Raw genomic sequence first — 22,385 nt, 5'->3', positions numbered from 1 at the left:
GTCAAGACAGGAGATCGGACCTGAGAATTGTCTAGGATAGCAACACACCTCAAGCAATACAAGGTGTGTGTGTGTGTGTGTGTGTGTGTGTGTGTGCGTGTGTGCGTGTCTGTGCGTCAGAGATTTTGTATGGGGTGCCTGGGTTTGCTGTAGTCAGTGGATGACGAAGGAAACAACAGGTTTATATAACAACTCCCTCCCTCTGTGTGAACAGAGAAAGAAAAGAAAAAGATGGGGAAGAGAAGGAGCGAGGGATGGAGAGGGAGAGACAGAGAGAGAGGGAGAAGGAGAGGCTGGGAGAGATAGGAAGATGTAAAAGAGAAAAAATGTTGAAAAGAACATGAAGAGGGATAGAGAGAGAAGTGGGGAGAGAGAGGCAGAGAAGAACAAGTGGTGGAGACATGAGGGAGAGAAAGGGAGCGATAGAGAAAGAGGGTGAAAAGAAAGAGAAAGGCAGAGAGATGGATATGGAAAGATAACCAGAGAGATTAGTACTGGAATGAAGGGGAGAGAGAGACAGACAGGGAGAGAGGAGGAAGAAAGATACACCGGCATAACTGTATTCATGTTACATTGTAACATGTTAGACTTTAGTGGAACTTATTGCGAGGGTTGGGAATGTCATCCACAGCGGACCAATCAACTTCCATGCTAAACTCCAAAACAAACATGGAGGAAAAGCTCGTCTTCTATGCTCTTCTCCACAAGGATTATCAAAACCTGAATGTAAAAAAACGAACCTGGAGGCATTCTGGTGGCTCAGTGGTCTAAGGCGCGTACCATGTAAATGACATCCTGGGTTTAAATCCAGCCTGAGACCGTTGTCACCTGTCATCCCCCTCTCTCCTCCAGTCTTTCCTGTCTCTCTCTACTTTGTACTATCTCATAAAAAAGCAAAAATGCCAAAAATATAATAACAAAAAGACAAGCTTGGTGGTGGGAGCTACCGGTGAGTATGTATGATTTCAATCATTAGCTAGTGCATCCAAGCAGTGTAAACACACAACAGTGTCTGCAAGCTAGGCTAACGTTAGCTAAGTTAGTCTGGTGTTCTCATGAATCTAATTCCCGCCCTAAAACAAAAAACGCACATAGCAAGCTCATGTGCAAAAGGCTGAATGCACCCTTAATGTGTTTCAGGGTGGATTTTTCCTTTAAACTTAGGTAAATGTAGCTGTGGCAAAAAACTTTCTCTCTGGCATTAATTTCAATAGACCTCGTAAGTTAAATGTCAACATACTCAAATATGGACTTACGGTTCCAAGGCGATTTCTCTATGGGGAAAATGAATGGGGTTTTCACATAATCTGCCCTTTCATAGCTTGCGATTAATGCAGGCTTTTCAAACTTGGTACATTTTTACCTACGCATATTTATCTCTCTAATGGCACTGGGTCCATTGAATTCTGTAACCGTTTTCAAGTTTAAGCACTATTTTTGCTAACAACAAGCACTTGGGCCCATTCTGACTTGATTTGATCTTGATGATGATGTGAGGTGCCCACTTGACAACCCCAGTGACATACCTGCTCCTCTCCGCTTCTCATCGAACATCCAAGCCGGATCCCTGCATAGGCGCGCCCCAGTTCAATAGCACAGGGGGGTTAGTTACATCAGATCCTGTGTATTGATGAAACTCAAAGAGATCAGTGGTTTGTGTGTGGAGGGATGAGTCACTATGTCACAAGTCTATACGTACACATTCAGCAGGGTATAGCCTACGTCACTACCAACGTGTTACGCCTCTCTTTACGCCTGCTACTACTGCAAAGCAAGTCATTCTTATCATTGTACAGTCTACCGGCGGCGGAGACAGACAGTTATGTAACGGTCGACATGGGATGTGAATCAGGTGTATGTGTGCTTCTTGTGTTAGGGGGTCGTATGAATGAACAGGGGTAGCGGTCTGTGCCAGATCGGAGCTGGTGGTGTAACTGAATCCCGGCCCATCTTGCGGAGGCTACAGTATGGGCCTTGCATTGATGAGGCCGGGGCAAACTGTGCACACTGTTATCTGTCCCGCAGCCAAATCAATCACATCTAGGTCATTCACTCACTGCCAGCTGACTGCTGCTACCTCTGTGTGTGTGTTCAGTCTGGACCAGTTGGGGCTACGTCTGTCACTCTGTAGAAATTAGGTTCTGCGGGCTTATAGCAGGTGGGAGGTAAACCAATGAACAAACAAACAAGCCTGTCTCCCAGCCTACACTCTAAAATAAAAGATGGTCTTTCAAAGGCTTTTTTGGCTGCTATCACAGGGTGGTATTTTTTGGGTGCTCTGTAAAACCTTTTTGGTAACATTTCCATGCTATCTGGAATTCAAAATAGTTGTACCTAGTGCCAAAATGCTCCTAAACACAGTTGTGTGTACTGACAGAAATGCTCCCCTTTAGTTACAGGCAAAGATCCACTTGTTGGATGTATTATAGAGCCACATTATAGCCTTAGGAATGCAGATTTTACTGTGTTTCTGTATTGATACGTAGAGTCTATCTTATGTCTGGCACTGCATCCTTATCTGTTGTCCCATGTGTGCCAGTATGTATTTATGTTACTATCTCAGTTGCTAATATATCTCGCTTTTACATTTTTCTGTATGTATCCAAAAAAGGTATATTGAGCATGCATGCTTGTTTTCAGCAGTGTCCTGCTTCGCCCTCACACACTTACACACACATTCACACCTTTCTCTGAAACCCCATCACCCTGACACATCCTTCCACATGCGCTATACTGAGAGATAGGCCTAGATGAAGTTAAACAGGTTGCTTGGCTCTTTCTATGAAGCTTCGAGGCATCAGTCATCATATTCAGTCATCCAATGTGTCAGGAAGCGACCAAATTTGAAGGGTTTCATTCCAAAAAAAACGCCTTAGATCTATTTCGGAGAACAACTTTGCTGCATGAAATCCATCCGCCAATCACAGATGATTATCCTCAAAATTGACTTTGAAAGCAAAAGTCTTAAAGATGACTCATAGCAAGGCATGGAGTGCTTTACTTCAGTGCCAGCACTCAAGAATAGGGTGTCGTTTTTTCTTTTCTTTTCTTTTTTAACACCAAATGGTGGATATCTCATTTTGGAATTAAACACTTCCACACTTCCATTTAAACTGGCCATCATTCTCTTTTATTAAATTTGATTTGCACTCCTTACTGTTGGTTGCTTGTAAGGATGGTGATCTAGGAATTGAAGTTTATTCTACTGTTCTACTTACTGTAAGCTGCTCCAGATAAGACTGTCTTGGAGGTGAATCCTGAAATGTAAATGTAAATTATAAAACAGTAATTGGGCAAGCTGACTGAGGCTACAGTGTAGGCTACATTTCAAATGCATTTTAAATGACGACAACTGTAGAAGTATCACCTTTGAAAAACATCAACCTACAACTAATCCAGTGGTTCCCACAGTATTACTGAGGGGGTAAAGGGGGTTTCCAGGAAAACAACAAATAGTTTAACGCCAGTATTTTTCATTCATCATGCAATTATCACAATAAGAGAATGTGTTAATTTGACTGTTTTGATCATACTAGGCTGTTGTGCACTTATGCAGTTCTATACTAAACACAAAACTATTCTCAAAATCTCATCAAATGGTGATGTTGTGGAAAGTTGTGCACTGCAAAAAATACTTAAACTTAAAAACACGTTTCCTTGCTGCCTTAAAATGTCTAGTCATGTTTTGACATGTGTTGAATCCACTAATTGGCAAACTGCATTCCAGTGTTATGTAATCTTTCGCTGGTGAGCAGGTTTTTAGAGTCAGTTGTTAATGTCTCACAAATGTATTACACCATTTGGCAAGAAGTGGGCTATGCAGCCGACTGCACAAATGTGAGTGCAATAAATTAGGCTACTTGCCATGTCCAACTGAGAATGGCAGGGCTACTTTAATTCTGTAGTTATGGGGGTAGGGATTGAAATGGTCACTAATTTTCATAATCATTATTTTATTTTTTTAATCAGAAATTGGCCTATGATTCATCTTAAGACACATACATAACAAGTCTCCACTGTATTTTATATAAGGAAGGGTTTCTGGAGTTACCTCAAATACAATGCATGCTGGGAAATATGATTTCTTAATGAACTTTAATGTTTAGTGAATGCGGTAAGATGTCCTAACTCCTAATTTTATGAAGTTATGATTATAAATTCTGAAGTCCATAACTGATAACAGAGTTCATTATTAAGGAGCAGTTAATTTCACTAAATTGCACTGTGACCTTAGGTGAGCTGCTGGCAAGTTATGCGCGAGGAATCAATCTGGAGCAAACAGCACAGGCGGGATTTAACCACATCAAACGTCAGAGGAAAGTGTGCTACATGCCTGTAATAGAGCTCATCTCTCTCTCTCTCTCTCGCTCTCTCTCTCTCTTCTCTCTCTCCCCGGTTGTAACCGGCAGTCGGTGCGCTCAAAAGAAAAGGAGGAAGCGAACTGGGAGCAGCGCGACGACAACCTGCCGAACCAACCAACGAAAAAAAAACAAACACAACAAATAACCGAAAACTAACCGTCAACTACCTGTAAAACCTGTACTCATTTTCTATTCTTTTTTGCCCGCAAAAACGCTCGAGAAACGACTCGTGTCACGCCCGAAACGGCTTTTGCACTAAATTCCGCTCGTTAGACAGAGAAAGAGAGGAAAAAGATAAGATAGATTGATAGAAGAATGGCAGACTCGGCGGCGGCCAACAGCGACGGGGAGGACGGACCCCGCCAGCCCATGCGGGGCTTCGCGCGCCAGGGTGCCCTCCGCCAGAAGAACGTGCACGAGGTGAAGGACCACAAGTTCATCGCGCGCTTCTTCAAGCAGCCCACCTTCTGCAGCCACTGCACCGACTTCATCTGGTGAGGACGGACGGGTGGAGGGATGGACGGGTGGGATGAAGAGAGAGGAGACGGAATAGACCGGTTGAATGGGGGTTTTAAAAATGTTAATTTCAGTTCAAATTAATTCATTTATATTGTTAGGACATAGCGAGGTAGAGGGAGAGAAGGAGAGGTGGGTGGAAAGAGATGGGATGTGGAAAGGAGACGAGGAATACGCCTGCTTTTAACAATGAATGCCACTTTCAGTTTAATTCTTCAGGCTATTTGATAATGGTATGTGATTAAGCTTAGAGAGATACAGAGAGAGAGAAGTGGGTGGAGGAAGAGATGGACTATAGAAAGGAGAAAGGGGCAGGTTGCACAGTTTGTTTCAAACTGAATATTCCAGTTTAATTCACTATTTGACAACATTGAGTAAGGCAGAGACGGGGAGAGAGAGATGTGGCCTTCTGAAATGAAAAAAGCTAGCTTAAATGGCTGCAGACTCTCGTTTCATAATGTTTTATAATTTAAGGTACAGTAGAGAGAAAAAAGAGGGGGAGGAATACGCTGGTTGAACAATTTTCTTTAACTGAATGCCATATGAGTAAGGTAGAGAGGGACAGAGGAAGAGAGATATGTGAGCTATAGAGATAAAAAAAAAAAAGCTATCTTAAATGGCTGTAGACTCCAGTGTTTGCTAGTGTTTTATGGTTCAGTTAAGACTAAAGAAAGAGGAGGAGGAATACACTGGTTGCACCTTTTCCTTTTTTAAACTGAACATACATTTCAGCCTAATTCACAGCATTGTTGGATAGCGTTTCGTGAATAAAGCAGGGAGAGACAGAGAGAGGCAGAACGAGGAAAGAAGCGTGGCTTTCCAACAGCAGCAGTGGTCTGCATGTTGGCTAAAGTGCCTCACACAGGTCAAACACTTGCTGCTTGACACACACTCCAGCCCTTCCTCCTCCACCTCTCCCTCGTTTCTCCTCCTCCTCCTTTCATTTTCTCCTCCACATCACCTGTGCAGACATGTCGGCAGCCCACCGGGGTTTACTAGACAGTGATACAGCCCCGTCGCTCGGGTTATTAAATGAGTTTCCGGCCCTAGCTTGGCCTAATTTGGCCCATTTATTATTATCTAGGCTGCCTGCTATTCCCAAAACGGCCATTATTTAAGTCCTGTGACGGGCTTTTTAATTTCTGAATGGCTAAATGGTTTGACCTAGAATATCTCCTGTGTGTGTGTGTGTGTGTGTGTGTGTGTGTGTGTGTGCGTGCGTGCGTTCATGGGAGGCTAATGGGATGGTCTCATTGGCTGTAAACATCCCTAAACAGAAGAACATTGTGCACTGTGCACGGCGCGCCTGGTGGCTTGACCTGTTTTGATTATGAAATGATCTATCTATCTATCTATCTATCTATCTATCTATCTATCTATCTATCTATCCATCTGTCTATCTGTCTATCAGCCTGTCCGGGTCAGTAAACATAATGAATGAGAACAATGAGAGCAGTGAGTGATTTGACACCCAGTGAGATTATCTATTTGTAGCCACAATATGAAAATGAGCAAGGTCCTTCTCTGTATGTGTGTGTGTGTGTGTGTGTGTGTGTGTGTGTGTGTGTCTACATGCACCTGCAGGCATCCCAGTGTTTTCCATACCACTGAATAGGTGTGGTCTACCATGTTGCCTAGGGCAGCAGCCACTCTACCTAAAAGAATAGAATGTGTGTGTGTGTGTGTGTGTGTGTGTGTGTGTGTGTGTGTATTAGACCTCAATGAACCTCAGCATACGCACTAAACAAGCAACCAGCCAAGCAACATCGCTGCCTACACACCTCAGTGGGTGTGTGTTAGTGTATGTGTGTGTGTGTGTGTGTGTTATAATTTGAATTTGTACTGGTACCAGTGGAGGTTTCAGAACAGATGGCAGCCAGTGTTTGACATTTGCCACTACACACAAAAGTCCTGCGGCGAACAAGTGCGGTTTAAAAGCTGAAGTTCACTGGTATTCCCTATTCAAGTTGTGTCAGTGTGTGTGTGTGTGTGTGTGTGTGTGTGCATGTGTTTGCCTGTACGATGTTCAACCTGTTTTCTGTGTGTGTTCTCTCCACAGGGGTTTTGGCAAGCAGGGATTCCAGTGTCAAGGTAGGTGTCTGGAACACACACACACACACACACACATTCTATTTATATTTCATGTCGCCTGCAACAAAATACACACACCAGCCTGTAGCAGTCAACTGGGTACAGATCGTCCTGACACACACACACACACACACACACACACACACACACACGCACACACACAATCTAGGTGGTGCTCCCCACAGTGCTTCATGATTGACAGCTTTAGTGTCATGCTCCTTGCCCCATCTTCCTCTCTCTCTCTCTCTCTCTCTCTCTCTCTCTCTCTCTCTCTCTCTCTCTCTCTCTCTCTCTCTCTCTCTCTCTCTCTCTCTCTCTCTCTCTCTCTCTCTGTCTGTCTTTCCTTCTCCCACCCTCTCTCGATCTCTGAGTTCTTGAGGTTCAGATTGCAAGACAGATCGGAGCTTGACGATGATGCTCCCTTTCTCCTCCTCACCCCATCTCTCTTTTTCTATCCCTCTCTCTCTCTCTGTCTCCTTTTTGCCTCCATAACCTTTCCTTCTAGCTGTTTGAAATACCTTTCAAATACCTCTCTCCTTATTTCTCTCTATTTGAGTTGTCTGCCTCTACCCCGCTCGCCCGCTCTCTTTTTTTGGCCCTACCTCCTTTAACCCTTAGCCTTTCTATCTGTTTCTCTCCTCTATCTTCCTCCCTCTCTCTCTCTTTTCCTCTTTGTACCCCATTCTTTCTTCGCCCCCTCTTTTCCTCTCTATACCTCCTTCTTTCTATCTATTTCTCTCATCTACCGTCCTCTGTCCCACTCCCTCACTTTGCATTTCTCTACCTCTTATTTTCTCCCCATGCCTTCTCTTCTCCCTCGCTTTCTCCCTCCCACCCTCCCACCCTTTCTCTCTCTCTCCCCCTCTTCATCTAAGCCATAGTTGTGTTCATCATCTCTATACTGTATGTTGACTGTCTTCACACAGCGGCCATTTTGAACACAAGGTTTGAGAAACTACCTGGAAGAGCGAGTAGCCTCCAGCCCGCTCTGGCCTATATGCACATCATGCAAACATTTAGCATTGCACAGATACCGATTGAAAAACATATTAAAAATGAATGGATCTCAAGAATCAGGAGGGATGTAGGTTCACATTTTAATATATTTGGCCTCTTATTGCTAACTATTAGAGTCTAGCGTAGGTAGCTAGTGAGTTACTAACAAGTAAGCTAGCTAACAAACTTCCCTGCTAAATTCAAGCATTAGTTGTGGTTGTTGTTCTTGAGACTGTTCACGTATAATCATATGAGGACAAATGATGGACACATGCTAATCGATATTCTAAAGAAAGCAGATATCCTAGCCTAAAGCAAGACATAAATGCAACTTTTTCTCCACACATGCCAATCTTCCAGGTGGAGTTTCCCCACCCGGAGTGTTCAAAATGGCCGCCGGGTCAATACAGTCAATAGTGTAGGAATGGAATAAATGTTGTTGAACACAGCGGTGTGTTGGCTGCTAATTATGAAGTACAGGCTGCGGGTCAATGGTGGCCTTTCCGCCTAGTGCCCGCTGCACCGCAGGGAGCCTCAGTGCCGGGAGGGTGGGGATGGGGGGTAGATACCCATACACTCTGATACTGGGGGTGGTTGTCGGTGGATGGATGAGAGAGGGAGAGGGAAGGAAAAAGAGAGTGTGTTTCAGATCAGAAATTTCAGATCTTGAGACTCCAAATGGTGCCCAAAATATATCACGGTAACTCTAGTGTGTGTGTGTGTCAGTGATCACCGGCACACAGCAACAGTTCTCACCCTCCTCCTTGCATCAGGTGTGTGTGTGTGTGTGTGTCCTGAGCTGCTCTCCGACCTGTCTGTCCGTCTGGAGTAGGGTGTCACTTACCTACAGCTCGGGGAGAAAGGGAATTCCTCTGCAAGGTCACACACACACACTCACACACACAGCTAAGGCGAGGGAGTGGAGGGAGCGAGATCAGTATTTTGGTGCGCTTGGCTTCCTCTGCAGTGGGTGGTATGTGTGTGTTTGAGAGTCACATAGTTCTCACAGGAAATAGAGGAAGGAGGTTGTGTGTGTGTGCATGCATGACAGATAGATAGACAGATATGCTTAACTGTGTAAATGAACGAAGAAACAAACAAAACTGTAAATGAAAGAGAAGTTTTGATTCTTTTGATGTCATTTAATGAAACATCACATGAGAGAGTGAGGGAGATACAGTGTGTGTGTGTGTGTTTAATGAAAAGTCAAAGCTGAAATAGGAGCTGGTCGGTAGTGTATACTATAGCTCCTCTGCCTCTGCCAGTTTATTACAGCGTTCTGAGACCTGAGTAGACAAATCAATAGGATAAATGTCTTACATGCTGTCTATGGATTGACTGTACACTACGCTACTCGCTCTGAATCATAATCTCATCTCCCATGTCTTCCTCTTCTACTCGCTCTAACATGCTCTTATCGTAACGGAAGAAACAAATCCTCAGCTCTTTTTCTCTCATTTCTTTCCCTTGCGCTTCTCTCATACCTTATCATTGTAGCATCATGGGAGTATTGTCATGGCTCTGCAGCTCTGACCCTTGACCTCGTTGCTGTTGGCTGCTATAATGTCGGTGATCCAGGAGCTGAGGCTTATTCTGCTGTTGCGCTCAATCTAACTCGCTCAGGATAAGAGCATCAGCTAAAACGCCTAAACTGTAAATGTAAATGCGCTGTAGCTAAGCTTTTCCGAAACCCAAAAAATCATTTTCTGAAACTGTCTCGCAGGCCTGTTTCTGTCAGGTCGCTACATGAGGGAGGAGGCCCGTGCTATAATGAGCCGAGGTCGCAGGGCAGAACTGAGTGTAAATGTCTTCATTTGAGGCTCGGGGCTGACTGAAAAAAGAAAAAAAAATGCTGTGACTTCGTCTTCGCAGCATCAATATTCCTTCATGAAAATACTTCTGTTTATTGCTACTGTTGTCTTGCAGAAATGGCGTTTCCAAATGAGTTGGAAACTGACTGTTTATGAATTCAACATTGCATGGCTTCATTTTGCAGCATCATTTTACATTGTGACATTACATTGTTCCTGTTGATCTTTGTGGAGTCTCTTCGTTCTGCCTTATCATGGGTGAAAAAAGGAAGTTAGGCTTGGCTCTGCTGCATCAATTAGACATCATTTTCTTTGCCTTTTAGAAACAGGATGGATAGAACGTGCTTTTCATTAAAGAAAACTTACAATCTCCAAATACAGTGTCTGTATAGTCCCATAGTACTATATAAACCTACTTATCTATTTGGATGTGATCTCAGCTGTTTGTGTCCAATAGTTGATCAGCTGCCTTCATCTCTTCTATGGAGAATACAGCAGCATTAGGCTACCTTGCTTTGCAGTTAATGTTATTAACTGAATTGTTATAAGGCAAGGCAAGGCAAGGCAAACTTTATTTATATAGCACATTTCATACACAAGGCAAATACAATGTGCTTGCTTTTTATAGCACATACACTAGATATTAATATACATGCATACATGCACTGCTCATACTGGGCATTATTATAAAATGTCTTGTTTTGCAGTCATGAAAATGTTTTCAGTAATTAGCATACATGACTGTATGGCAGCTGTCCATACAAACCAATAGAAAGAGACAGAAATATGTTCACCCATCGTGTGACGTCATGCAAATTCATTTACACACAAGAAGAGGTTGTGTGAAAATCCGTAAATAAGATGTGAAGATTCATATTACAGTTAAATTTTCAGTACAGGCATGATGTGTAGCAAAAGATTTTGTAAACTGTCATGAAGCTTGACAGCATCCAGGTGTACAGCAGTGAAATTTGCCTTTTGGTGACCACAGTCCTGTGGCGACCGCACTGTGGTATAAATAGTGGGAAGACTTTACTCATGACCACGTTACCATTTTAAAATTAATAAAGAGTCAAGAGACAATGATTAGTAAAATGTTAGTTGTAGACTACCAAGTATAACCTTTTATGTGGCCATGCTTTAGAAGTTTATTGGTGTGTGTAAGGTTTATGTGTGTTCGTCATGCTTCGTACGCTGTGACATGTATGTGTTTCTGTGACAGTTTATGCTTTTTTATACAACAGTATTATCATTATGATTCTATGGCAGCCATCTTCTACCAAATGAAAGTACCATGCCACACCATTTGAATTTTTTAAATTTTAATTAATTTTGTGAAATGAGCATGAACTCTAAAATGTAAATTGTGTAAATATTACGTTCCTTCACCACAAAATGATTATATGACAATAGCACAAATTGGACACGCTATTTTCATGTGTTCGTCACGTGTAAAGGTTAGCTAACGGTAAAGTTTATACAAGTAGAACAACTTGGGTTAAGGTGCAGCCTGGCTCATATCGTAATTTCATATGAACCATGTGACTCACGTGACCGACACGCAGTAATTTGACATTGAAATACAGCAGTGGATAGGTGTATACACTCGCCTTTGGCTTCAGCATGCAGGTTCAAGTCCCGACTCATGCAGCGAGTGAAGTTTTCATTTTCAGAAAATGCTTTTCTTATTTAACCATCACCAAAACCTTACCCTAACCTTAACTAAATTGTTTTAATTGCCTAACATTAACCAAAGTTTTAGTTACCTAATCCTAAACCATTTTGCAAGATATAAGGTTTTGGTCATGGTGAAATAAGAAAAACTTTCTCTAAATATGAAAACTTCACTCACAATAGAAGACATGAGACGGCATGAGTTGGGAATTGAACCCCAGGCCGTCTGCATTTGAAAGCAAATAACCTCCTGACCTCCACGCCCATACATTCCTCTGTGCTTTTTCACTGTCAAACTGCTGCTTGTTTCTAGTCCTATCTCCTCCATGTGATGGAGAAACATAACATATTGCATTTCAAGACTTGCTCGTGTCTCATGTCACGAAATTGTGTGAGACCAGGCTGCATAGAAAACATAAAGAAAACCCAGCGCTGTTTGAGTTTGGTTAGCCTACTTCTGCAAATGCATGCATTGAGGTTGGCCATGTTTTACATATTGTGTAACTCTCTGCTCTCTTTCTCCGTGTTGTTGCTGTAAACAATGAGCTTTAATGCCGCTGTGGGATTCTGCTGTTTGGTTTTTCATACACCAGGAAGAGTGTGTAGGACTCATAGGGCGGTAGCAGCTAGTATTACGTAATGCGATGTTTCCAAGGATGTGTGTGTGAGTTTAAAGCACATTTCATAGTTTGTGTTCTGTGTTTTATTTATGAGTGTGTGCGCACTTCATATGAGTGTGTGCGCACTTCAGGAGTGTAACAGGCTGTCAAGGGTCCTCCACTGTCTCCTCACAGACTGGACAAATGATCCCTTTGGAGAAAACCTCTACAGCTGGAGAGAGAGAGAGAGAGGGATGGATGGACAGAAATAAACGGGGCAAATGGGGGTTAAGGAGGGAGAGAGAGAAATTGGGGAGAGGCTGTCTGAGAGAAAAGATAGAGGGAAGAGGGGGCGAGAAAGGGGGAGAAAGTGAGGGGGGAAGGAGAGGAGAATTAGATTTCATTGAAAAGGGAAAAACAGAAGCATAGGATGAAAAACGGTTACACGTCCTTCGAGAACGACACAAAAAAGTCCTGTTTTTTTCTTTGGTCCTTGAACATAACACATGTGATATGAAGCAATGTATAGAGAGAGAAAGCGGGGAAGAGAGAGAGAAGGGAAGGCTTGGGAAAAAAGAAGAGGAAGCGATGAAGGGAGAGATTAGGAAAGGATGAACGAGGGGCAAAGCAAAGATAGAGGGGAATGTTCATAAATTATTTCACGCATCTCATTTTATTGAGAATAACTTCCGATATATATATATATATATAGTCCTTTTACACTGTTGATATGTTTCATCACTAATATCATAAAATTCCAGTTTACTGTACTCAGTGATTTCGACCGTGCTTTGGATTCAAAGCAGTGCGAGAAATATAGAACCGAGCATTCGCCATAGACGATGATTTCATTTCCTAAAAAAGAGAGAATAAATCAAGCGAGGCAGACGGGCGAAAACGAGAGAGAGAGTGAGAAAGGTACGCCGGAATGATACTCGAGCGGAGAGGTGGTGGTGGGTGAGATTTCTCTGCCAGGCAGAGGAGATAATGGACGGAGAAGGAGAGAAAGGCGAGAGAGAGAGAGAGAGAGAGGAATAAAGAGCGAGGTAAAATGGTGTAGGCACGGAGTGTAGATTGCACCTAAAACAAGCCCTTAAAGGTGTTGTTTGCCGCAGCTATTAGCACTCCTCAAAAGAAAAAAAAACATATATATATATATATATATTTATAAAAAGCGCTATTCAAGCGGTCTGTTCAGGCTTCTCTCTTTGACTGATGGAGTCTTTTGTGTCAGGATTGAATCGGGTGTCTCTTGCTTTCGCCAACACTGTCAAGCCGCCGCTGCGCCGGGCGCCTGCGGTTCCCTTTGGATCCGCATAATACGCTTTCTGCCTTTTCACGAGCCTATTCAAGTTCAAATGAGTTGGTGAACATTTGCAAACATCGGCGTCTGTTGGCGGCGCCGAACGCAGCTCAGGTGTTCTGCGGCTCCGACCCGCGTGGGCGGCAGGTCTCCGGGTTCCAGAGCCTACCTCCTACACACACACACACACACACACACACACACACACACACACACAGAGATCGCACAAAAACAAAAATGTTTACACACGCACAGATGCAGGCGCAAACACATGCATTCAGCACACACACACACACACACACACACATAGAGCTGATGCTGAGGTGTATCATTGAGATTCTACAGCAAAGGCAAAAAAAAGAAAAAAGCATGTCTCCGTTTGCCTTCCTCTTTCAGTCTTTCACTTTTCCTCCTCCTCTCCGCTCACCACCCCCCTCCCCCCTCCACATTTCTTTCTCACTCTCCGTCTCGTTCCCTCTCTCTCCTCCCCTCTATCCATTGCGTGTTTCTCTTTCCCTCTCTTCCTCACCTTTTCCCCTTTTGGTCCGTCTTGCTCTCCCCTTTCTCTCCCTTCTCCTCTTTCTTCTCTCTCCCTCTCTCTCCATCCATCCCCCTCTCCTCTGTCTCTTCCTCTTCCCATCTTCCTCTCTCTCCCTCCCTCCTTCCCTCCAACTCCCGATTTCTCTCTCTCTCCTTGTATCCCTCCCTCCTTCCCTCCCTCCCCCCCTCTCTCTCCATCTCCCCCTCTTCCTCTCCAGTGGCTGTGTGTTGGAAGGTGTGGGCTTTGATGCTTCTATAAATAGCCTAAGTGTTCCACTGAGAGCAGCGCCAAATGGGATGGAGGGATGGATGGATGGATGGATGAATGGGTGGGTGGAGAGGGGGATGGATGGAGGAGGAGGGAGTGTGTAGGTGTGAAGGGAGAACATTGGAAAGCACTGGAAAAAAAAGAGGAAGGATTAAAAAGTGACAGAGGCAGACAGAGGTGTGGAGATGAAAAATCTGTAGAGTTGGACACAATCTGTTGACTCTGTTGAGATCGAAGAAAGCATCGAGCCGAAAACTGTGGGTTTCGATCCTATGGCCATGAAGAATACCTGTGGTTACAGAGGTGGGGGGGCTTAAAGGGATAGTGCAAAGAATTTTCACCTTGAAATATGAAATAGTCTCAGTCCAAAATCAGAGATCAACTATTTGAAAAATTGGATTCCTACTGTGACAAAATTATTGCTGTCTAAAAAAAATCAGTTACTAGCCATCACCTTTCCTTACAAAATATTGACATTATAGAGTATTTAGTCAGCTGCATTTTTGAAATTTCAAGCAATAAACCACCAGGTAACGACTTATTATCAATATGAATATATAGCATTGTGGAATTAAACCCTTCAGATGGAGAATTCACTTTCAAAATATCCACTTTTGGAAGAATATGATAGCCTGAAGTTTATCATTCAGTGTCTCTACAATATAGAGGAAGAGGAAAAGTGTTATAAGTAGTTACATCAATGAATACCCTTTTAAATTTGTATTCTTTTTGGGCTAGCAGTCATTTTTTAAGAGTAGACGACACTTTTGTCCAAATTGTGCACATCTCATTTTAGAACAAAACTCTTCATATGTTGTCCCCTATGCTTCAGGAACAAACAGTGTGTATTAGTGAATAGTCACCACTGTTTCCCACAGGCAGAAACAAGAGAAAAGATTTTGGCATATTTCCTCTCTGATGTCACATGGATGTGCAGCTCCATAAAGAGTGTACAGAATTATTTTCTGGATATCAGGGTGCACCTTCTGGTTTGAAATTGGTAGCATTCCTATAATATTAACCTCATGTGGATTAGGCCTGTAACGGTTTAGAATTTTCCATAATGGAGTAAAGGTACCATGTTGTTTTGTGGTGGTGCAGGAAACCTATTTTCATATTTTCATTCTCTTTTTGTTACCTTAATCTGACACTTAAGAAACCCACTGTGGATTCCAAGGAAGGAGGAAGAGGGAGACCAAAAATACTGTTTTAAAGTTGAAACTGACTGAGTTTGAGTAAATATACATACAATCACCAGCATTTAGGCTGTTGTTTAGCCTTAAAGTCAATACAATTATCTGCTATACATCATCTGTCAGAGATTTGCTGTGTTGAAAGGGTGTGTTTTAGGTAGGTATGTAGCTCTACAGTGAAGTAAGTGACAGAATTTTGATCATATTTGATCAGAATGATGGCAAAAACTAGAAAAATAAGGCCCAGGTTGAAAATAACCAGAATTATCCTATAAGTTTTAGTGTCGTCTAAATGCTGTTTCAGAGGCTTTCCACCCTGCCAGGTATATATAGATCCTGAGCAAAACGTTGAAAATAGGAAAAATGTAAGATATTGAATATGGGCACAAAATATTGGCATCGGCATTGGCCTTCCAAAAAGCCCATATCAGTCAACAACTTTTACACAGCAAAACCTCTTAAAATGTAGCGTAGGCAGTGTGTGAGCCCATTAAGTCAGTCTGCTGCTCCGTGTCGGTGAATCGATGCCCTCTCACACTTCCAAGCGCTTTCTCAAGGACTTTCTTTTCTACATTTTCGAGAAGTTCGTCTTATACAACGCCATTATGTGCTCTTTCACACCTTGCCTCGTGTATAACAACACTGATATTGCACCACGGTCGCCCTATTGATAAAATGTCGCAGATGAAAATATCGCCACATTATAGCTTATTGATTTTTCCCCAATGCCTAGTAGGTCAGACATAAAAACTCATAACATAAATAGTTTGTGGTCATACAGCAACATGCAAGGGTTTTTCTCGCTCTTTGTTTTTCTAGCTATCTATTTCTTGCTCTCTCCCTATTTCACCTGCTTTTTCTTGGCATTTACATCAAGCGTATGCCCATCTTTCAGCTTAATTTCCACTGATGTAAGAAAGCGAGGGACCACAGTATGGGTGAGAAAAAGATTGAGGACAGTGTATTATGTTTAGCTGGAGGGGGAAACTGGCCATTATACCTTCTCCCATATCTTCCTCCTCTTTCTTTTCCCAGCACTCCTCTCTCACAGCCTTCAAAAGCCATCGGCGTGTCGTCACAGGAATACTGTCAGGCCTCCATGCCTCTGACCCTTGCGCTCCTCCCTATTGGTTTCTGGCCGAAGCTCGTTCCCCTGTTGCGCTTGGTGTAAGTCGCCCCGGATGAGAGCGTCAGCTAAAATGAATCATACGCTGTAGGTGGGTCGGCCCACCCTGATTATTAACCGCTAGGGGAGACGCTGCTGTGTAGGTTTGGTTCATTTGAGATTTGAATTGAACCTGATTCTGCTGCTGCACCCAGATAAGAGCGTCACCTGACTGCCTACAATATCAATGTAAATGTGTAAGCACTGCAGCAGCATGCTCTTTCAAATATTGTAAAACACAATTGAATAGGCATACTGCCAAAATTGGAACTTTTCAAACAATTCCTTTCAGGTGGAGAATAATGAATCAAATCAAATCAAACTTTATTTATATAAAGGTAATATGGAACAAACAAACCAAGACTAAAAAGGTAGATGTTAAGCTTTTGTTTAAAATTTTCAACTGATATAAACATGCAGTTAGAATGAGACGTCTATGTTGTCTTTTCTAACAGTCGCTTTACTGTAACGCCCAGTGCATTTCCTCCCAAAACTGCTTCCTCTTCTCAGTTCATAGGGGGGGGTGCTAAAGAGCTGCTGTGTGTGTGTGTGTGTGTGTTTGCGTGCATACATGTTTGAGAGTGTGTGTTCAGAGTGAGAGATTGTGCATATGTGTATATGCCTTGTGAATGATATAAACAGAGAGTATTTAGAGATATAAAGGGAGGGAAGTAGAGGGAGTTTATCAACCCATCAGTGGCGGACAGCAGGCAATTTGATGCGTGTGTGTGTGTGTATCCTGCAGGTGTGTCTAACTAAGTCTAATTTTACTTTTCAGTGAGGGCCTGGTCCTTTTGCGCTGGTCTACTTTCGCACATCTGTAGACTGTGTGTGCGTGTGCGTGTGCGTGCACATACTAATTTTCAGTTACTGATTGACAGACAATTTCCTTCAGGGGTTGCTTGTCCTTGTTGCTGACATGTGCAGCCATAGAACACCCGTTGCCACGGTGACACCTTGGAGACATATAGGGACCGATTAGAGAGCCAATGTGGGTCATGTTTGTTTGACATCACAGCACATACACACACACACGCGCACAAAGAACACCAACTACTACAGTTTTGGTTAGTCATTTGGCTTCATCATGAAGCAGAGTGTTGCTGCTGCAACTGCTTCAACGAGAGATCCTCATCCTCCTCGTTGTTAGCAGTAAGAGAGGTATAGCTTTGTTGTCTGAAGAAAAAACAAAATGTCTGTTTTGAAAAATCTTTGAAAAAATCTTCCCTAAAACAGAATTCACAGTTCCAGTCAATACTTGCGAGCTTGAACAAAGTTAGTTAAAACGTGCTGCAGATTGATTGACAGTCTCCTTCAGAGGTTGTTGGTTGTTGTTGACATTATTACAATAGTTATTATTTATGTTAAATGTAACCGATTCATAAAATAGTAACTATGAATCTGTGTAAATCCTAGATAGTGCCAACTTCCATAGTTGGCTCTGTCATTAGTTGCTTTCCCGCAGCATGGGGGGAAATGAAGCCATGCTGGTACATTTTGCCTGTAGCTGGTAAATGTATTGACTCTACCAGCCACTATGGCAGGTAACTAGACATCATTAACCAGCTGCTGTGGCTGCTGGACAAAAAAAGTTAATTTTGCTGCCCTTCTCCACAGCAGTTAGGCCTTGTCAGGGCCAAATGAGCAACTCTATAATGAAGGGTTAATGCCATTATTTGTCAGACATTTTTGGCCATTTCTGCTTTTTTGATTGGAGAGTGACAGTGCGCCGTAACCCACCGAGGCAGAAAGATTCAATAGATATACTAATTGATATGATATAATAACATAAACAGTTACACATAAATGATAGCTGAATCACCTTTTGGGAGCAATAAGTTGGAGTCATTTTAATATTGTTTTTTGTGGAAATTGGATGCCCAGATTAATGTTGTGTTGTTTCTATGCACTACTGGACTCTCACCTACAGCTGCAACCTGCACACCACACTGCCTTAATGCAGTGATGAAATACTATATGTATAATTGTATGGCATATATGCAGAGTAATATGTATAGTCTACTGTCTGCTGCATGTCCTGCACTGCCCTCCTTGTACTTATACTATTTCAGTATAATGTACATACCTACTGTATGTCACGATGTGAGCTGTCAGTGTGTCCCTACTCAAATGCAACCAAGACAAATTCTTGTACATTTATTGCCCTTGACAAATGAAACCATTCTGGTTCTAATTCTGATTTTTATAAACTGGCCTTAGTTAGCCCAGTTTGGCCCTGTCGTGTAGCTAATGTGGAGCTAAGGGCCAAGTCAATGTTAATGCAGGCAACGCCCTGCGGCCAGCATGTTAACCGCTAACTGTATTGATTTCTGTCGCCATGTTTACACCCATCTGCCATGCCAACACATACAAGAGGAATTTTACTGGAAATTAGCGTGATTATGTTTGTTGGATGGATGTGTGTGTGTGTGCGTGTGTGTGTGTGTGTGTGTGTGACACTCATGCACACATGCATCTGATGTGGGTCTAAAACACACACTAAACGTTTGTGTGTCTAAGTGACTTGTGGACATGAAAAAAGTTGTGTGACTTGTACATATGGCTGTACATATGGCTCATGCACTGTGTGTGTGTGTACAGCATTTTTACATTGATGTGATAAGATTAGAATCTCTTCAACACCGGTGGGAAACACGGCAGGGACTGCTGTTGTCATATCATACAAAACCACACAGTAGTTTCTAACCAATAACATCAATTAATCATCATCACATAAATGTTGAGACATTAGCATAATTACCGTAAACAAACGAGACCATTGGCAATAAGATTGCCAGCCTCTGCACTGCAGTTTACATTGTGTACCATCAAGTTAGAGTTCATGGGAAATATGCTGGGAAAATTTCTTTGTAGCACGTAGCACCTTTAACTCAAGAAATAGTTCCTTCGTGGTCAGAAAAGGCCTCTGAATCTACATTATCATTATGTAATCCCATACAGATGATAATGACTTATACTGCATTACTATTTTTTAATTTAAAACACATTATTTCCATAACATTAGCTAAACATAGGGACAGTGTTGCAGAGAATGACCTCTGTCCTACAGAAGAGACGATAACACTGCTCGGACATAAAGTGCACAGATATACAGAACACGGTGGTTTTATTGAAGGCTCCAAAATAACGCATAATTGCCAGGGTTGCTTAGCGCTGCCAAAATCCACATAAATCCAAGACTACCTTCCTAACTGCGTTACACCCACATCACTCTCTACCCAATGAATCATATACCCCTCTCTGTTCGCTCCAATTTGCTATTTCTCATTTATTTTCCAAGCACTTGTCTCTTAACATGGTCACCCAAGGGACACGGAAATATTGTCATGGCACGATGACTCTGAACTTTTGACTCCTCGCTAATGGTTGTTTGTAACGTCGGCGATGTAGGAATTGAACCTTATCCTTACTGCTGCACTCAGTGCAACTTGGTCTCGATGACAGCATTAGCTAAATGCCTAAAAAGTGACTCATATCTCGTAGGTGGGATGGCCCACCTGGATTATTAACTGTTAGGGAATGAAACGCTGCTGTGTAGGCTTTATTGGTTTGAGATCGTTACTTTGAAAAAGGCTGCAAAGATATGAAGAGCTTGGTTCCACAATGAGACATTCACCATTTGAAAACCATAGATACCTTTTTCCAAAACGGATATATAGCATTTTGGAGTCAAACTCTTCATATGCAGTTGCCAGATGCTGCTGTCTCTGTTTAGCCTGACTGTCTGTGGTGGATATCTGTTTTATGATGCACTACATCCAACATGGCATGAATGAAAATGAGACATGTACTGTGTGCCGTTGGTGTCTTATGCAGTTTCCCTCTCTTAGACAATCTTCAACCCCAAAACTCCTTACAACATCAAGTTTTTAACATGCGGCAGAGGTTTCACTGAGGTTTGTTTGGTGGCGATTTTGTCGAGGTTGTGGTAATATCCTGTTTACAGTGTGTTTATTGTGATTTTTACAGCGTGTGCGCGGTGGGTTTATGGCGTGTTTAACCTACAAGGCCCCCCCGGCAGTGAAAAGCATTTATTTCCGAACACGCTGGTATTTCCAAACTTAACACAGAGGTCCCGTCCAGTCCACAGCAATATGGATTCACTCCAAGTATGGACTGTGCTCTCTTTCTGTCTGTTGTGTGTGAGAGAGTGAGTGAGTGTGTGTGTCTATGTGGTGTGTGTTTGTTTGTGTGTGTATGTGTCTGTGTAGCCTTTTATACCAATGTCAAAAATGTAATTCTAAGTTTGGATAGTACTCTTTCAATTTTCTGTTTTGCTCTGTTTCTGTGTGTGTCTATGTGGGGTGTGTGTGTGTGTGTGTGTGTGTGTGTGTGTGTGTGTGTGTGTGTGTGTGTGTGTGTGTGTGTGTGCGTGTGACTGTGTGTGTGTGACTGTGTCCTCTCATACCAATGGCAAAATGTGATTCTAAGTTTGGATAGTGCTGTCTTTCAATGTGTGTGTGTGTGTGTGTGTTTGTGTGTGTGTGTGTTTTCTGATGGAGACCGGCTAACTATGTCACTGTTGCTCTTGAGATACTTTAACCCGTTCGTCTGCGGATGGTAACCTAGCAACAGGGACACAGAGCCGACAGGAGAGCAGTGATCCCAGACCTCTCTCTCTCTCTCTCTCTCTGTCTCTCTCTCTCTCTATCTATCTATCTATCTATCTCTTGTTCTCTCTGTTTGTTTCTCTCTGCATTCACTCCCTATTTATTTCAATTATTCTGTCCTTCTCTTTCTGTCTGGTTTTGTGCATCTGCCTGAGTTTGTCTTGCTGTATCACATATGTTACTTACTTTATAGTATGAGAGAGAGAGAGAGAGAGAGAGAGAGAGAGAGAGAGAGAGAGAGAGAGAGAGAGAGAGAGAGAGAGAGATTAGTGTGTAGTGATGCGGTCTGTGGTCTTGAGTCGATCTGTGGTCTTGACCATCATGGTCACTAAGTTTGGTTATAGCTCAGCTGCTTGTGTGTATGTTTCTTGTGTGTGTGTGTGTGTGTGTGCACACGCGCGTGTAGAGAGGCGATAGGAGGCGATAGGAGGCAGGCAGCAGCGGTTGCCAAGCGATGACTGAGTGGTCTTAGACCTTGTCCTGCCTTGTCCTCACACACACACACACACACACACTCCTAACACAGACTCGGACTCGGAAACACAACATACACACACTTTCCCTCTTTTTCTTTAGCAGGAAATAACAGTTACATTCAAATTTTGCTAATTCAAATGATACTAATTCTCTCTTCAGCCGTCAGAAGGTATTAGGAATGATGATCTGTTGACCAGTTGGTTGAGAAACACTTTTCTGTTCCACTTGACGATGATGGAGAAAGAAGAGGCTAGATAGATGCATGACATGGTGCCTTAACGGTGGCCATCACCATAGTTAGCTTTGAATTAGTTGGTCTATTCATCTTGTGTTCATAGTTTGGTACCCATGCCACCAGTCAGCATCACCTATCCTCATTATTTTTTAACCCTTATTTAGAGAGATAAGGGGAGGGGAACCACTTCAGTGCAAAAACTGTTTTCTATTCAACTATTCAAGCTATTCAGCAGTTTCAAAGATAGAAATGCATACATAGACTGTGGAACAATACAGTAAATGTGGCTATACATAACATGGCTGCCTGAGGAAGAGTGTGAGGTATTTTGTCTTCTTGAGAAGCCTTTCCTCTGTCCACACTGTAGTTTACCTTTATTTAACCAGGCACGTTTTGTAAGAACACATTCTTACTTAAAGCATAACTCCATCCATGGACAATGATATCAGAGTCTGAACTGGACTGTGTAATGAGACGTATATATCGTCAGTTTATCCATGACCAGACAACTTTTACTGTGTATTT

The 22,385-nt window shown here is 42.6% G+C and overlaps 1 protein-coding gene across 1 annotated transcript in view; it reads left to right on the top strand.

Annotated features, from left to right (window-relative positions):
• Positions 1 to 4,437: 4,437 nt before the first annotated feature.
• LOC139921870 (protein kinase C beta type) overlaps positions 4,438 to 22,385 on the top strand; it is a 97,410-nt gene continuing 79,462 nt past the window's right edge. The window contains exons 1-2 of the mRNA XM_071912251.1: positions 4,438 to 4,855; positions 6,937 to 6,968. Of these exons, the coding sequence (XP_071768352.1) occupies positions 4,677 to 4,855; positions 6,937 to 6,968 (211 nt within the window). The 5' untranslated portion in view covers positions 4,438 to 4,676. The remainder of the gene's footprint in view (positions 4,856 to 6,936; positions 6,969 to 22,385) is intronic.

The sequence above is a fragment of the Centroberyx gerrardi genome, chromosome 7 (assembly GCF_048128805.1).
Source record: "Centroberyx gerrardi isolate f3 chromosome 7, fCenGer3.hap1.cur.20231027, whole genome shotgun sequence".
Classification (NCBI taxonomy): Eukaryota; Metazoa; Chordata; class Actinopteri; order Beryciformes; family Berycidae; genus Centroberyx; species Centroberyx gerrardi.
Note: the sequence above shows the minus strand (reverse complement) of the source record. Positions and strands in the feature narration are given on the sequence as shown.